At 40.6% G+C, this 18,582-nt stretch overlaps 1 protein-coding gene and 1 long non-coding RNA gene across 5 annotated transcripts in view; one reads left to right on the forward strand and one right to left on the reverse strand.

The window, feature by feature from the left end:
* The window catches only part of LOC134728806 (uncharacterized), a 569,286-nt gene extending 559,177 nt beyond the window's left edge, over nucleotides 1–10,109 (forward strand). The window contains exons 3-4 of one of the 2 annotated variants that reach the window (XR_010109631.1): nucleotides 90–328; nucleotides 8,804–10,109. This is a non-coding gene — a long non-coding RNA (uncharacterized LOC134728806). The remainder of the gene's footprint in view (nucleotides 1–89; nucleotides 329–8,803) is intronic. The other variant, XR_010109630.1, reaches the window with a different exon arrangement.
* The window catches only part of OBI1 (ORC ubiquitin ligase 1), a 47,264-nt gene continuing 36,098 nt past the window's right edge, over nucleotides 7,417–18,582 (reverse strand). For all 3 annotated transcript variants that reach the window (XM_003825252.5, XM_003825251.5, XM_034936820.3), the window contains one exon: nucleotides 7,417–10,251. In XM_003825252.5, coding sequence (XP_003825300.1) covers nucleotides 8,709–10,251 — 1,543 coding nt within the window. In that variant the 3' untranslated portion in view covers nucleotides 7,417–8,708. The remainder of the gene's footprint in view (nucleotides 10,252–18,582) is intronic.

Below are 18,582 nucleotides of genomic sequence, written 5' to 3' on the forward strand. Positions count from 1 at the left end.
TTCCGCCCCCAGGGACAGGGAGTCTATCATGTGGATCAGAGACACATTTCTTTCCCTCATTAATTAATTTTCTCCTCCTCCTTTGGCAGGCCTCACTTCCCGTTTCCTTTGGCAGCGCCCTTTTCCCGACCTAAGGGAGCAGACCTTCGCTGGTTGGCGTGAGGACTGGCGGGAGAGGTTTTGTGCCAGGATCCGCACTGTCTGGGGTGAACGCTCCTCACCTTTGACCTGATCCGCCAACTTCCCATCCTCCACTTTTGGAGAGCGCGCCTGATAGCTGCTGCCCACCTGGGCACTGACTTCCTCCTTCCGACGGGGTGCGGAGAAAGTTAGTATTTGACTCCGCAGCCACTACTCGCCCCACCTTCTCACCTCCGAGGGGTTGAACCCGAGTTGTCTGTTGGGGTTTAGGGACTCAGGATCGGGTCTGAGGGACTTCGACATAAGTGCGTGGCGGTAGTGGGTATACAGGGGAGGGGGGCCGGGCCCCTCGCTCCTTCTGGAAACCGGGCCCCACTTGCAGGCCCGGCCACCTCGGGTTCTGGTGGCCGAAGCCGGAGCTGTGTTTCTCGCAGACTCGGGGAGCTACATTGTGCGTAGGCAATTGTTTAGTTTGAAAGGAGGCACATTTCACCACGCAGCCAGCGCCCTGCATGCAGGAGAAGCCCCCAGGGCCCAGGGTCGGCTGGCTTTAGAGGCCACTTAGGTTGTTTTAAGCACATGTGAAAGGGCAGACAGCGGGGGAGCAGGATATGGGTAAGATCTTCGGGTCTCGGAACAGGGGCTGCCCTTGGGCTGTCCCGGCGCCCTGGGCTCTGACGCTGAAGGGTGGAATGGAGGAAGGAATGGAGAAAGGACGGTGGAACTTTCGCTTCCCCTCTGGGCCGCCTTCCCAGGGTCATGCCTGAGCTGCTTTGATCCCAGTGTCGCGCATCTTGGTCCGCTACCTCCCGGGCGATAGCTACTGGGCTCCTCGCTGGCCTCACTGGGGGCCATCCTGGGCAGTGGCCTGCCCTCCGAGGCCCGCGGGACCCAGCCCAGAGCTGAGGTTGGAGTTCTCCGGGCCACGTTCCGGGTCGCTTAGGCTCGGAGATTTCCCGGAGACCGTCGTCCTCCCTTTCTGCTTGGCACTGCGGAGCTCCCGCGGCCTCTCTCCTCCTCTGGTCCCTAAGGCCCGGAGTGGTTGGCGGTACTGGGGCCCGTCGTCATCTCTGCTTCTAAGGCATTCAGACTGGGCTCCAGCTGGGACCGGCAGAGGAGGTTCTCAAGGAAACTGGTGGGAAATATAGTTTTCTTTCGTCTGGTCGTTTAATTTAAATGCAACTTCCCTCGGGGACATTTTCCTGGACGTTAACCAGACCGCCTTGAGATGTCGTTGATGACCTAGCGACCCAGATGATGCGTCCCAGGAAAGTTCACTGCTGACTATTGTCACTCTTGGCGCTATATCTATAGATATAGACCTATGTACATATCTCCACCCTAATCTCTCCGTGGACATGAAACCCACCTACCTTGTGAAAGCCCTACGGGTGACACATGACTACTACGTCTCTGTCCCAACAGGGGCTGGGCCTCCCCTGCCTAATAGTTGCCAGGAGTTTCGCAGCCCAAGTGAATAATGTCTTATGGCTGAACGTGGCCAAGGACTCCTGTGATTTAGGTCCCAGGAGGAGCAGAGGCGTCCCCGCCCCGCCTGGGCCCTGCCGCATTCAAAGCTGGAAGAAGGCGCTGATCAGAGAAGGGGCTTCCAGGTCCTGGGTTAGAACAACAACAAACAAACGAAACTCCACAACAGACACGCCTGCCCATGACCCCACGCAAGGACACAGGAAGTTCTGTCGCCTTCCTGCTCCGCGGATAGCCGCCTGCCGTCTGCTGCCACCAGAACGCACGGACGCCCCGGGTGGAGGTAGTCAATGGGCAGCAGGAGACCCCCAGCCCCCACAAGCGCGGCTCCGAGGACCTGGAAGCGGGTGCCTGTCGCTCTCCGCAGGCTCCGCTCTGCCTCCAGGAGCAAGATCCCCAAAAGGGTCTGGAAGCTGTGGAGAAAACCGCAAGGACGCGAGTCCAAACCCGAGAGTGCGGAGCTGGGTCCTGTCGCCTGGCTCCAACGCTCGCCGGCGCCGCCGCCAGCCGCCCCTCCTTCCCGCCGCCCGCACAAATCAAAGCCCCTTGCGAGGGACTGGGAAATAGTTGCCTTGTCATGTAACACATTGCCCTGATTTATTATAAAATTTTAACGAAATCATGCATATTTTAACAGCCTTTAATCACTGCATGAAAATTTAATTCATGAACTGTAGCGCGTTTAAATAAATGAAGTGTTAATTCATTAGGATTAATTAATTTGTTAAAGGATTGTGTGCAAGGTTAAGGTGGAAAGAAAACTCTTTGTTGGTTTCGCGTCTTAATCGCCAGGTTTCACGAGTAATAATAAAATGAAAGGAAACCGCAGGGCGGGCCGTTCGGGTGGAGCTTGGGCGGGACCAGCCCGGAGCGCCCCCGAGAAAGTGGGAAAATCGGGCTGGAAGGGCTAGGGCGCGTCTGTCTTCCCGAGACTGGGGAGTGGGGGTCCGGTGGGGGCTAGAGGGGAAGGGAAGAGCGGGCACCGGCGGCGGGAATCCGAGAAGGCCGAGTTCGCTGTAATCCCAGGGACAGAAGAGGGCTCAGAGCCGAGGCTGGCGGGCCGGACCCCATCTGCCCAACCCGAACACAAAGATGACCCAGTGGGTTAGGCGAGGTCGCCCCTTCCTGCCCTCAAAAGGTCAAGTCTCGTCTTAATGGACAGATGATGGGCCAGCTCGCCACCGCCTAAACGTTCCAGCAGCGCCCAGGGAGCCACTGTCTCGCCATCAGGCCGCCGGCTCAGGAGGTTGGGGCAAGCCCAAGAGCCTCTGGGGACTCCGAGAGGAGGCGGAGCAAAGCCAAACGTGTAAACCCAGGCTGAAGCAATCCGGGAAAACTTTTTTCAAATAGGAGCCCTGATGTTAAGGAATGGTTTCTTCAGCACCTCTTCTGAGACACAGGCTAAATAGGCGTATCCTCCAGCACAGCCCGACACACAGGAGAGGTGTCCTCTTCCGCGCAGAACTCTTACTCACCCTTCAAGACCCAGTACGAGTAACATGTCTGTGAAGACGCCAGACTTCCTCACTGCTCCACGCTATCCCCAACAGGGGCATTTTTCTACTCACAAATAATGTAAGTATCAAAATGCATGAGAATTGCATCCTCCCACCTCCCAGTAAGTCTCAGTAAAGGGCCAAGCCAAATCTCTTGGGAAAAGGATCTTTATATCCCCAAATTACAAACGTCGCATAAGGCCCACACTTCTACACACCAATAAGCTAACATTTATTAGAGAAGGTCTGCTCCTTATTAAGACACAACACTTAGAATCTAGGATAATGAAAAGAAAAAGACACAGCAGGCCTAAGAATCCGCCTTGTTTCTGAAGTGGAGCTGCAACTCAAGGCATTCTAGACTGTCTCAGTCATATAAAACTGAAGATCGCCCTAACTTGCACTCCAGGTGGGTTCTGTAAAGAAATCTGCATCTTCACAGATGCTTCCTAGCTGACTGGGGTTCCGAGAATTAGGCAATAAATGTTCACTGTGCACTCAGATCATTGCTTAAAAGGTTTTCTCTGCCAAGTATTATTAAAAGGATCAGGTTACATCGTGATAGGCAAAAGCTGTGTTGTAGGACTCCCACAAATGGGAATGAAAGACCTTCTTATGAGGCTCTGGGAAACCCTTCTAATCTAATAAAGTACATCCCATAAACAGTTAATCTCAGTTTGATTCTCTCTACAAATACCATCCAAAGGCACAAAAGGGGGGAAAATCTAGTGTATGTATTTCACTTTGAATCATTGAAAACCATTCAAGTAGAAACAAGAAGTTCCTGAAACATCATAGACTCAAGACCAAGTTGTCTTTTTCAGTAGTCTTTTCAAACCAATGTAGATGGCCAAGAGATGATTGGGAAACAAAGCCGACTTGAAATTAAAGGACTGTAAATCTTACTGTACCATGTTCTTTTTTTGTGTGTCAGCTAACTCCATAAAACAGGAAAAAGACTTGGCATTTTTGGATGGAATGATTTTAAAAATAAAAGATGAATACTAAGTCATGACCAAAAAACAAACAAAACCGCTAGCATCCTGTCACATTCCCATAGCCAAAGCATTTTAAGCAGTCAAAAGATATTTTTCTAAAAACATGAACTGTCTGCTTCCTTATCATGAGTACATCTTTTTCTATCATAGCCTTAGTGAAATTAACCAAGACAGGAAGTTTAACTTAATCTAAATGTCAGAGTCAGTGTGAATCTATTAAGTGGCACACACACAACTCCCACCGTTGAGCTTCTGTTTAGTAGTCAGACTCAGGAACTAAATGCTACTGTAAAAGAAACATGCTCAGCCCAAGAGGTCAAGGCTGAAATGAGCTGTGTTCGCACCACTACACTCCAGCTTAAGAGCGAGACCCTGTCTCAAATGTAAAAATAAAAAATAAACATGCTAATACTTCCAAAATACTTTAAAAATAATTCTTGGAAAATTTCAAATCCCTTTGTCCTTTAGTCTATAAATATGAATTCTTTATTACACAAGGGAGAAGAGCAGAAGCTCTAGAGCCACAGACCCAGCTCCAAGATATGGTTCATATCTATTCCAGCTGTGTTATTACTCTTTCTCAATTTGTTTTTCTGTAAACTGGGGACGATAATACTTGGTTCACAAAGTTTTAAGAAGGGATTAGATGAAATAAGGAATTAGATGAAATAGAGGTTAACTTAGCAAGATACTTAGTTTTAGTATAAGATAGGGTTGTTTTTTGTTTGTTTTTGCCTGGAGTGTGTGTACATAATAGATACATTTAAAAATCTATGAAACCACCATATTTACCATGACATCACATTATGGTAAAGTGGTAAAGAGTACAAATGAGAATGTGTGATTAAAATAAAATCCTACACAGATTAGACCCTTTAAATAAATGGCACACATTTAATACATGGAATACTGTTTTAGGGAGAATGGAGGGATGTTTCTGAATATAAGCAGTGGGAAAATACCTTAGTCCAACATAGATACTTTCACCTAGGTTAGTCATTAGTAAATCAGGTTACACACTCCAGATATCCATGTCACAGTGTCAGTGTGTATTTGGACTAAAAAGACACATCCTTGATTACAGATAGAAGTACAATGAGGCTTACCCCTTGTCTTCGTCCATCCGTACTGCCATGACGAAATGCTTTGGACTAATTTTTAAACAATACAATTTTATTTCTCATTGTTCTGGGAGGTCCAAGATCAAGGCACCAGCAGATTCTGGTGAGGTCTCAGTATCTGCTTCAAAGATGCTACCTTCTAGCTGTGTCCTCCTCACATGGCGGAAGAAGCAAGGAAACTACCCCAGGCCTTTTTTTTTTTTTTTTTTTTTTTTTTTGCAACCTTGCTCTGTCACCCAGGCTGGAGTGCAGTGGTGCGATCTCGGCTCACTGCAACCTCCGCCTCCTGGGTTGGAGCGATTCTCCTGCCTCAGCTTCCCAAGTAGCTGAGATTACAGGCGCCCACCACCACGCCCAGCTAATTTTTTGTATTTTTAGTAGAGATGGCATTTCACTGTGTTAACCAGGACGGTCTCGATCTCCTGACCTCGTGATCCGCCTGCCACGGCATCCCAAAATGCTGGGATTTCAGGCGTTGAGTCACTGTGCCTGGCACCCAGGCCTTTTTTATAAGGGCACTAATCCCATTCAGAGAAAGCAAAGCCCTCATGACCTAATCACCTACCAAAGGCCCCACCTCTTAGTACTATTACCTTGGGTGTTACAACATGTGAATTTGGAGGAACACAGATTTAGATCATACCACCCCTAAATTTAACCTGTGACAGAAAAATTTTAATTTCTATATTTGAGTTTCTAACGTGTAGTCATATTATCAAAGACATTTAAAGTGCCAATAGCTCTGAATGTATCCATTAGCTTTAACGTATCAGAAAAATGATTGGAAAATATGTAACATAAAACAAAATTCTGCTTTAAATTAGCTCTTTCTGGCTTTTTTTTTTTTTTTTTTGAGATGGAGTTTTGCTCCTGTTGCCCAGACTGGAGTGCAGTGGCATTATCTCGGCTCACCGCAACCTCCGCCTCCTGGGTTCAAGCGATTCTCCTGCCTCAGCCTCCCAAGTAACTAGGATTACAGTCATGTGCCACCATGCCTGGCTAATTTTGTATTTTTGGTAGATGGGGGTTTCTCTGTGTTGGTCAGGCTGGTCTCGAACTTCCGACCTCAGGTGATCCGCCCGCCTCCGCCTCCCAAAGTGCTTGGATTATAGGCATGAGCCACAGCGCTGGCCTCTGGCTATTACTTCTATAAGTGGAGGACATGATTCTTCAAATTACAAATGTGAATTGTCACTTTTATGGTTTCATTGAATCCTCAGCCTATTATAACAAGGGTCGGCAAACTTTTTTGTAAAAGACCAGATAGTAAATATTTTAGATGTTGTAGGTAATATGTAAACAAATGAGTGTAACTGTGTTCAAGTAACTTTATTTAGAAACAATGAAATGTGACTTTAATATAATTTTCCTGTGTTATGCAATAATCTATGGATTTTTAAAAACCATCTACAACTGTAAATTCCATTTTTTGCTCACAGGCCTTTCAAGGGAGATTTTAAAAAAAGATTAAAATGCATAAAACTGAATTTTATGATTGGCCAGGTGTGGTGGCTCAGCACTTTTGGAGGCTGAGGCAGGAGGATCACTTGGGCCTGGGAATTCAGTACCAGCCTGGGCAACATAGTGAGACGCTGTCTCTGCAAAAACTAAAAAATCAGCCTGACATGGTGCATGCCTGTAGTCCCAGATCTGTGGGAGACTGAGTGGGGAGGATGGCTTGAGCCCAGCCCACCTGAGGCTGCAGTGGGCCATAACTGTACCACTGCACTCCAGCCTGGGAAATAGCCGCAGACCAGATTTGGTTCATGGACCATAGTTTTTCAACGTATTATAAAATCAATTAAGAAATGGTAGTTTTTTGTAATCCCAGCACTTTGGGAAGCCAAGGAAGGAGAATCACCTGAGGTCAGGAGTTCGAGACCAACCTGGCCAACATGGCGAAACCCTGTCTCTATTAATAAAGTACAAAGATTAGCTGGGTGTGGTGGCAGGTGCCTGTAATCCCAGCTACTCAGGAGGCTGAGGCAGGAGAATTGCTTGAACCTGAGAGGCGGAGGTTGCAGTGAGCAGAGATCGTGCCACTGCACTCCAGCCTAGGCGACAAGATTGAGACTCCGTCTCAAAAAAAAAAAAAAAAAAAAAGTAGTTTTTCCTGGTCTTTATAGGCTAATTCAATATATGAGACAAAGAATCATCATCGACATCAAGGAACACAGTGCTTATGACATTCTTTATTCAATTCACATAGAAAAGCATGCAGTATTAATGTAAAACAGTACAATATTAATGTAAAATGTTCAGTGCACATTAAACAGCATACAAACCCATTTTTAAAGACCTATATAGGCATACCAAATACGTTTAGAACAATACACTTTTTCAGAGCCTAAATTAAAAATTGTGCTTACCTCTTACCTATCTTCACCCCCTCAACACTCTTCACAGGCAAGTTTTGTCCTACATAAAAGATATTCTATCAGCCAACTGAAACCTCTTTTTCTTAAGTATGGAAAACACAGCAAGCAAAAATGCTACCATGCATAGTTTCCACAAAGAACAGGAACATGCAAACAAGAAACATACTACTCAAAAGAAAACTCCCCTGGAATGCAAGTGGATCAAGAACTTGGCGATGAGCTCTTTCAAACCTGTTACATCTGGAACAATGAAGCTATGATGTTTTAGGTTCCTCTAAACCCAAGTGCTCCATGCCTTCTTTCCATAGTATGCTAAATTTCTGATTTTACACACATACACACACACACACAGAGGAGAAAATGTAAGCTACCTAACATAAAACAAATGTCTTCATATAGAAAATGTTTTCTTTCATACTAGCAGAACATTTTCACAAAACTGGACAAAACACAATGCTAAAAAATGCAAACATATACATAAAACCTAAAAAAAGAAAGTAAATCAATATTGGACTAAGGCTAGAGTGCTATTTCTCCATCATGGCCCTGCAGAAAAACTAGGCCATCACTAAACATAAATAAAAAGGGACAGGTAAAATAATTTCCACCCTGGGAAAAGCTTAAACTCAAGGGTCTTATTGAGCAGTGTATAGACAACACTAAAAGTTTTATTTAAGAAATCCAAGTTCTGAAGACAAGTGGGGCTTATCAACAGGCCACTGTATCTAACAGTTAAATAACATTTTTTAAAAAACAATGTATATCCAACCGAGATACATATCAAATTCAGTAAAAAAACAAAACCAAAAACAAAACCAACCAACCAACCAACCCCAAAACACAAAAATAACCTCCTCCCTAACTTCTCTGGTCACAAAGACTCCCAAATAAAAATGAAAAGAACAAAGTCTTTTCAAAATGAACAATAAGCATTCTGGGTACAGGTTAATCCACCATCCTGACTTGATACTTGACTAAAGATTATCAATTCCAATTTGTATAGAATTTTTATGAGGAAAAAAGGTAACTTTAACAACTTTTCTATTTCTCTCAGGACAAAACCACAAATGACACCTTTCTAATGAGTCAACTTTTAGTTGCTTTTGATGGGCTGGCATTGGAAAGGCTGCTCTGGATTTTTCTTTTTGTTGATTGATTCACATTTTTATTCCTCTTTTCAGGCACAAAGGAAGTAGACCAAGGAGACTGAAGGTGGTTATGAAGACTGTGCATCTCTGAGGACATCTTAAACAAAGATGACCCAAACCTTTGATCTTCAAATAGTCGATGTGAACTGCTTAACAAAATGCCCTGGGAAAACTCTGTCTGAAACAAGCAGCTTGGGGGTTTGATTTCATTAGTTACTGGACAAGAACTGGAATGGAGTGAAAAATCTTCATTCATTTCTTGGTCAGATGGAGAGAGGAGAAAAAAAGAAGTGGGTTTCCATTCACTTTCATTTTCTAACTGATCATTAGTTAGAGAACCTTTGGAAAGGTTTAGCTCAGTTTTTTCTTCCAACTTATCAGGTTCCTCAAGAAATTCACTGCCTTGAGATGACTTTGATAACCCATCCAAATCCAGTGACTTAAAACCGTTATTACAAGGGCTCTTGCTGTTGTCTGACTCTGACATCATTGAATCCAACTCAGAGATTTTGTCAAGGTAAGCAGCATCCATCGATGCTTCACTGGATGTTCTTGTCCGGTTCATTTCAAAAGAGCGAATAGAATTCAACCTTTTGGATAAACATAAGCCTGATTTCTCACTCAATTTTGAAGATATTTCTCCAACAGAATTTGCTATCGTGTTCCCCTCTGAACTTTCAAAATCTAAGTTTTGGGCATAGCTTGTGGAACAACAGTCCCAAAATCCTGTCTTTGGGGAAGAAAAACATTCTGATTTCTTTTCATTTTCACTTCTACTTGTATCATCTTCTGAAGAATCTTTATTAGAAACATTTGAAGAATCACAAAAATCATCAAACACCAATTTTCTGAGATGGTTTGAGTGCTTTTTGGAACCTCCTGCTTGGACCACAGAGCTCTCTCTATTTTCTGGAGTACTGAGCTGAAGGCAACTAAGGGACAAAGGAGTACAAGGAGCTGGAAGATCATAAAGTTCTTCATCTTTGTAGGGTACACAGTCACTTGGTTTATTCCCCCATTCTCTTTCCAAATAAGTATCCATACTTGTATCTGTCACATCTAACATTACTTCTACCTGTTCTTGATATAGGTCTTTGTTCTTAGAACAGTTAAGGTCTGCTTTGCTGGTACTTTCCTGCCTTGCAGAACTGGTGTCACACAGTCTGCTGCTGGAAGGCTTTGCTAGGTGAGAAGAACTGGAGGTGGATGAGCCAGGCTGCTTTCTGGCACTATCGCCTTGATTCTTTGACGCCACATCCTCCTCACTGCCTTTGCTCCCTTTGCCATCTGCAGAAAGTGCTGTCTGGCAAATGGAATTCATAGCTTCTTTCTCTTCACTTGAATTTTTTAGCTGTGCAACTTGAGATTCTAGTTCCTCTATATACTTATCACTTCGTTCCAGGGCTTTCTTGAGGCGATTGGTTTCACGCTCATACTGTTCTACTTTGGACTGAAGAGCAGCAACTGCAAACCTTCCAAACCTACAAAGAATGGAAAGATAGTTAATCTTATAACTCAAGCTTTTTTCTTTTCAAGGTTTGAGAGTGCAAACTGTCCCAGGCTATTCTAATTTCACCTAACAGTGACATTTCAGACCACTCAATGAGTAGGGCAAATGCCAGATGTATATTTTCAAAAAATGGTTTCCCCACTTACATAATAATAAACATATGATAATAATAGCAAAACCTAATAGGATATTTTTGTGGTTAAATCAGATCTATGGTAGCAGAGAGGCAGAAATGTGCTGATGATTTCCCCTCGAAGAGCTGGCTGTATCAATTCAGCTCATATATGCATGAAGAGTTATCCCCTAAAACAATGGCAAAGATTTATGATAACATTTGAACAGTGGTCTACATCTTGAAATATTTACATTCAATCATTTTCCTATCATACAGCAGTGTTTTACAATACATTTCTTATACAATGTCACCTTGTCAAACATAAAATGCCAATTTGAAATTCAGAAATCTTAGCAGTCCCAGGAGGGGTGGTTTTAAATACTTATTTGGGCCCTTTCGATTATAGCCACCCTTGATCTGAAGCTTTTCTGTGGCTTTTCAGAGCACTGGCCTTTAATTTATGTCAGCACTACTTATTTTTGGCATTTTACAGCTGTGTGGGACATCAATCTCATTTCTTTCAACTTTGAAATACAAAGTCAGTGCTTGTGATTCCAATATACTAGGCAAAAAAAAAATTTTTTTTGTACACTTTCTGAAAGAGAACATTTTGGAGAGTGACTGTAAAAGAATTCCCTTATTCACAAAAAGTCTACTCCTTTTACACCGGGATTATCTTGCTGTTATTTCCACCAAGAATGAGTACTGTGTTAAGCTCAGGAAACAATTTTTGAGTACCTAGTATAGGTTAGGTGGTATATTTGGGGCTGGGAACACAAAAGATAAAAAAGACTGTCTAGCTCCAAGGGACATAAAATATCTACCTTAAATTCAATCTTATCACCAAAAATAAATTCTATCTTTCAGGAAACTTATGAGCCAATAAATAACATAAGCAATAAATAACATGAGCCAATAAATAACATAATCCCATGAAAAATACATTATCTCCTCCAAAATTCTTTTCAAAGCCTATTCTTAATCATCTTTTTGATGATTTATATACTGGCCCATTTCTAAGAATTAAGGGATTGTCTGTTTGGAGGAAGCTATGAGAAGGTGACTTTCAAAAATTATTTTTATCTTTGGGTTTATCTTTTTCTTCCTTTTTTCCCCTAATTTGAAAAATAATTACAATTAAGAACATGTATTTAGTACTGAAAAAAAAAACTACAAAAAAAGCAGAAGCCAATAGCAATTGCCCCTCTTAGAATCAACCACAACATGTTTTCAACTCCCACTTAATGTCCATCACCTCCTAAACCACTAGCCCAATTCATTCTCCAACTCAAACCCTACCTAATCCCTGCACTCTTATCACTGAAGGAAAAAGCAGAGGCAAAGGTAAATATAGAATCATAAAATCTCAAGATTAGAAAGGGCTTTAAAAGACATGATTGCTGAATATTGATTTACTCACTGCAATTAACTGAACCCCCAGAGAGAGCACGCTCCCTTCAACTTCTAAAAAAACACAGCAAAAACCACAGGTATAACAAAAACAAAAGCAACTATGATAACAAGCCTCCCCATTTTAAAGACAAAGTTTACTACTGTATTTGGTTAAATGAATGATGGGAATTTTTCTTCTTTGTTAAAAATGTTTTGGCTTATAAATGTAGTACCTCACAGAGTTGTAGTTCTGCAAGAGAACTTTTAAAAAGTGGGCAAAGACCTTTCAGTACATTAAGTACAAATGTTTGTTAGTTCTTGATTGTAACTACTCTGGCATAATCAAATAACCCACATTTTTAAATGGAAAAACTGTGTAGTATGTTTATTTAATGCAAATAAGCAAAAGTGACAGCCTTACATTTGCTTATCAAGATACATTTTTTCAAGTAAAATTTTTTATAATAAACGTATCTCCTCAGATAAAAAAATCAAATGACTTAAAATCAAATAATGCTACTACATAGTAAGTCAGTTGCTACCAAAGGATATCTTTGGGAACTTAGAGGCCTACACACAGAAAGACTACTCAAAAATAAAGAATGCTTCCCAAAATATTACCAGCTTCTTGTTCCAGGGTTTTAGCTTGGAATTTCAAATATAGTATCATCTTAAGATACTGTATTTGCCTCTCTCTCTCTATATATATATTTTTTAGAAATTATGTTTTTAAAAGAAGTAACATATGGTTTGGAGTTGAAGTCAATGAGAGCCCTAAACATAATTTTTGTGTTATTTCAGAGAGAAGTAACAAAGGCCAGTAGCAGATCACATATGAGAGGGACAAGCAAGCAGAAGTCACTGATGGAGTTAGGCTGTTTTCTAAAAGGCCACTGTCCCCAATTTCCTTAAGTTTCCTTTCAATACTCTATAAATCTATAATACTTTCAGTGATCAGGCCCTTCTCCCATGCTAATAAGGGACCTGTGCTGGTTGGCAGACTGACAGAAATGTATACTAAAAGCCATGCAACTGATCAATTAATCAATTCATGTAATTTATTTGCTTTCTTTCTCCCACGTTAGAATAGAAGCTCAAGGAGAGCAGGTAGTTTGTCTTATATTCACTGCCAGATTCCTAGAACAATTCCTGGTATACGGCACTTGCCTGTTGTGTATTTCTTGAATAAAAGTCGTTCTCTTACTTTAAGATACACTAGTGCCTTACACTGAGACAGGGTTGACACCACAGGATAAGCTAAAGGTCCTTGGCCTTCTTTTACATGTTAAGTATTATGACAGTCACTGTATTACTAAAGTAAACATGTTTTGTTTACTACATTTGACTGTTTACTTTATTTCACTGACACCCAGGAAAGCAACAGAGACTGACATATGTACAGTACAGCCTTTTTTGCTACAGGCTTGACATTCTATACTGCTCCACCCCAAAAAACTTCACCTTAGTAAGACTGCAAATAGATGAGACTTTTGACATGTGTCAGGAAATTTTCAGCTTATCCAAGATAACTATATTAAATTTGGCAAAGGGCAATTTACCTTATTATAGAGAAATAACAATTAGGGATAAGTATCTGATGCTATACTTCCATAGAAGAAGGACATGAGCTTATTTATCTTTGGGTTTTAATACTTTTGTATTCACACTAATTCTGGATATTTGGAGTATACAACACTAAATGAAGCTATGCCAAGGCAAGCCGGAGGGATTTCTAATATCATTTACCATACTTCCTCCTTTTCTTGAGCAAATTTCAAAATGGAGTATTTTTATAAACATTCCATTAGAGACCAAAAGGCTTTGATTTTCAAAGTAGCAGTGATGGCCAAAGGCTTCATTGTGCCAGAAAAAACACTGCAGAGCAGTTTGGGAGCTACAACTGATATCGGAACTGTATTCTGCCAGAATCTAACAGAAGCTTAAAGGATTTTTCAGCTTGCAATATTAACTGATACATACATTCTGGATGAGAGTAAAGGATGCCAGTTCCCCTTGTCCAAATAGCTCTAAGAGATACAAGATCATTTCTGTCCCTAGTAAAAGAGAAATGGAAGTCCTATTGGTATGACCTTTGAGGTGGTATAACTAAACTAAAGAGCATCTCTAACAACAAAAAGTTCCTAAGACCATATTTTCTCATAGTCTATCACACAGAAAAACAGGACATGTTTGAAGAAAACAAATGTGGTAAAAGAATACCACACCTGAGTACCAAAAAACTAATAAGCTCTAGTGCTACGCTACTATCCTTGAGCAATTCACTTTGCCTTTCTGGTTCTCAATGGCAATTCCAACAAAATGGGTAAATGCAGCAAGCCCAGTGGGTGGCCAAGACTGCCAAAATTCAGAAATGCCTTCTTGAGGAGGAACAAGGGGGACATTGGGGAAGTCAGTCCACTTGCCTCATCAAACTTTGATTTTATATGTTTTCCTCACTTGGTAGCTGAGGTAATGAAACAAAGCGAAAGCTATCTTTGGACCTGGACCAGCTTTTGTGGTGTGGCCTGACAGGTTTTCAGTGTTGATATCCTTGCTTTATATGGTTCCAATATGCACAAATTTCAGTTACCATGGTTTAATTTACAAGTCACCCAACAACATGGTTCAAATTTCAGTTACCACACCATTATTAATGAGTAACTGCATGAAGTAAAACCTTCACTTCTAGCTTTTCAGTTCAAAAAACACTACATAAATAATAGACGTGCTTCATGATCAGTGACCCATCAAGTCACTTCTTTCAAGGTCAGTCAGTGATTAGTCACTGTGCATTTACCTGTTTTTCAGTTAACATACAGACAGCAAAGTGTGCAGCTGGGCTGCTCCTTGTCTCCCAGTAAAAAACCCGCATGACATTTCACAAAAACAGTTAATAAAACAACAGAACTGGTCAACAAAGATGAAGGTGTAACAAAGAAATAAACAATGATAACACTGGAAGTGAAATTGAAATCAAATGTAAATGTAGTTATGGAAGAAATCACTGACTGTGGGAATATTACAACAATGTCAGTCCATTCAAGAAATTCTAGATATGCCAGAAGCACTTTGTAGGGGCAAACTTATTGACATGGATGAGAAAAGTGGTGGTGAAAAGGATGAAGATGTCTAGAGAAAATGACAGGGTGACAAAACACTTCGCACTAAAGCAATGTGGAGCTCTTTCACGATATTGAGAGCAAAGGATAAAATGCTGGAAGTTGATGCAAACTTAGGAGTGTGAAAATTCATCAAGGTATCAGAAATGATGCTAGCTTCATATCATAAATTATATGAGAAGGGAAGCACTATTCAAATTATTCTCCAGAAGTTTTTCACAAAAAACCCACGAATTCTCAATATTTCTCATGTTTCAAATTGTACTGCATAAATATCAATGTACTAAATATTACTTTTACTGTTCTTGCCTATCCATATACATATGTAATTGACAATAAGAGTTAAATGTTTTGACAAAGTTGCTAAAGGTCATCGAACAACTGTGATTTTTCCCATTAATTACTAAGACTGCTTTGGTCCATGGCTCATGCCTGTAATTCCAATGCTTTGGGAGGTGAGGCAGGAGGATGGCTTCAGCTCAGCAGTTCAAGACCAGCCTAGGCGACATAATGAGATCATGTCTCTCCAAAAAAAAAAAATATATCAGGCACAGAAGCATGCGCCTGTAGTCCCAACTACTCAGGAGGCTGAAGCTGGAGGATCGCTTGAGCCTGGGAAATCAAGGCTGCAAGTGGGCTTCATAAAGTAATGGTTGATATGGGACAAAACCAAATAAATTTATGTGTCTCAAATATTTTTCTTTAAAGAACTGCCACTTAATCTGAGAAAGAATGATCCATTCATAGAATGGATTTTATTGTGGACTTGCCTGTCTACATAGCCATAGTAGCTTCTCATTTCCTGAATTTCAGAAATATTAGGAAAGTATCTTTTCTATTTTAAACACAGGGAGCTAAGGTTTCAGAGAGAAGAGCTTTCCATTTGCCCTTTCCTTTCTTAATTATATCTCCCAACACACAATCTACCAGTTTCAGATTCTCTGAGTTTCCTAACTCCTCTTTTTGATTACACTTAATAAGTGAGTAGCCTTAACAGGAGCTCTATAGAAATCTGAGTTTTGACAGAAGTGGGAAGAAAAATGAAAAGGTCCTGGTACTGGTATCTATCTCGTGTACATGTGTGCAGGGTGGGTGGGGCACAATTTAGGAAAAGCGGACAGGGAGGACCAGAGCTGTAGGAAACCCAAAACTGTGTTAGGTGGTGGGGGAGAAGGTTCAAAGCCTCTGGCATCTCTTTTCTCTCACCTGCTTCCTATGGATCACTTATGCATTACCCATCCTTGTATATGTTTTGGGAGGGTAGAGAGGAAACATTCTGTCTTTAAACTACTAGGGAAGTTTTGGGAAGCAACCCATACATTTATACTGTTGCTGAGCTATATAATTTGCCAATGTTTCCTCAAGAGAGTTTTCTCTTTTTAAAATTAAGCTGTCAGTTACAAAACTGCTACATTCCTAGAAATTTGTTAATCATAAAAGTACTATCTATGGTCAATCCTAGTCACACGCGTTGGTTCCACAAAAATGTTAAATGAGATATACTGAAAGAGAACATTTAAAAAAAAAAAAAAAAGGAAAGTGAACTTTTGGCTGGAATTTACCGAAAGTAAGTGTCTTTAACATTGCATAACTGACTACTATTGACAATGATGATGACAAAAAGAAAAGCAGCTGCCACAATTCATTAAGTGTTTACTTGGCATCAAGCACAGTGCTATATGCTTGATATATATTATCTCATTTAATTCTCATATCAACTTTATGAAGCAAGATCCATTATTCTTATTTTAAAAATGAGAAATGAGAAGCTTAAAAGGGGCTTAGCAGCAGGAATAGGATTTGAATCCAAGTCCTTCTGAACCCATACACCATGTTTGAAATCGTATTAAATACTTGAACATAAGGCCCTTCTTAAATAATATCAGCACCTATTTATATTTCATATCAAAATGTAGACTAGATTTTTCTAGGCAAAATGTGTATACAGAGTCAATGAACTAGGATTCTTGTGCTATTTATTGGTACATATATTGGCTAATAGAAACACAGAGGAAATACAAAAATTGTAGGAAGACATATAGTATGTATGCACAAATTCAGTAAACATTTATCAAACCACCACCATATTTTAGGCATAAATCCAGTAATATTTTGAAATTTTAAAAGATCATTTATTAAAGTGGCCTTGCATGAAAGTACAGCATTGACAGACCACCCTGGTAAATGCCAACCCAAATATTTAACCAGAGATATAAAGACTAAGTTTGAAACAGAGCTGAAAGCATAATACTTAAATGTGCTATGTATAGAAAGTATGTATGATAAACTTGCCTGGTTCATGCACAATCAGCAGGTATCTTCAACTACAAGTAAAAGATGTTTTTTATATGAAATGAGAAAAACTAAATGCAAAATTTTAAGGCCTAAACATCACATGGGTTATTTCTCAGGGTATAATTAAGAGAAATAAAAAAATACAAGCTACGTTATGTTGCATCTTAGTTTTATCACAAAACAGAAAGTGTTCCAATATTTGCAAGAATAAAAAATGCCAGAATTTCACCCTTAAAGACAAAGTTGATAAAGACAGGGGAACAAGACAAAGAATTATGCCCTTGCAGTAATTCCTTATCCCTCCATCTTCTAAAAGTACCATTTAAAAATCAAAGTAGAGTTTGCTTTTCAAGTTTTCAAATGAAGAGCAGCGTTAATAATTAATAGCTTATATTATTAACACTATATTATTCATTTATTTTTGAGACAGGATCTCATCCTGTCACCCAGACTGGAGGACTGGAGTACAGTGGCATGATCACGGCTCACTGCAGAACAAAATTTTAAAGGAAATTCTTTGTGTGTTTATCTTATTAAACCAACTATGCATTTGTAGTTAAAAAACTGTGGTGAAAATTCTAGCTGAGATGCCTTAGAAATTAATAAAAATGACCTGAGTGTTGAACAGCATATGTGAACTGAAGAGGAACAGACAGCTCCCTTTTGTGGTAAACCTCTAAGGGCTGACCCACATAGTATTGGGTCAGCAGGTGGATAAGGAGAAATACAGAACTAAACTGTGTTCCATGCTGGCCAATTTCACCCTACTTGCTTCTATGGCAATTGGAACATGGTCTCTGGCCTTCTGTTTGGAAACTGCAACTAGTTAGCCTCCATTTCCAAGGTTTCTTTCCTTCTCTCTGGGCAGCACACTGGGCAAAGTTGCTCAAAACAGGATGCCTAACTCTAAGTACTACTTTCTCTGCATTGCCTGTGAGGACAGACTACTCTTTTTACTGTGGAATAAATTCTATTCTATTTGACAAATATATCTCATTTTGATTCCATGCAGAAATGCCCTCATTTTCTCCCCTCTGCTCCCTTCAACCAACCAAGATCAGCCTTGAAATTTTCAGGACATTAACAGGGATCCTAATCTGTCATGGGAAGGAGAGAACATTAAGACATGCTATTTCATATCTTTTTATTTCTAAGAGAAATTAAAGGACTTACATCTTTTCCCAAAATAAAATAACCTTAACAACAAAATCTCAATACTGTAAAAGAGTGCAACTACTGTTGAGTGATAAAAAATATACTTAAAAATCTCTGGATTAGTATCTACCTGTCTATACATTTTCCACCTTAACTAAATTATCTCTTATTCTCTCTCAGCATGAAACAAAATCTAAAAGAAAACGAAACAAAACAAAAAACTGAT

Source organism: Pan paniscus, chromosome 14 (assembly GCF_029289425.2).
Source record: "Pan paniscus chromosome 14, NHGRI_mPanPan1-v2.0_pri, whole genome shotgun sequence".
Classification (NCBI taxonomy): Eukaryota; Metazoa; Chordata; class Mammalia; order Primates; family Hominidae; genus Pan; species Pan paniscus.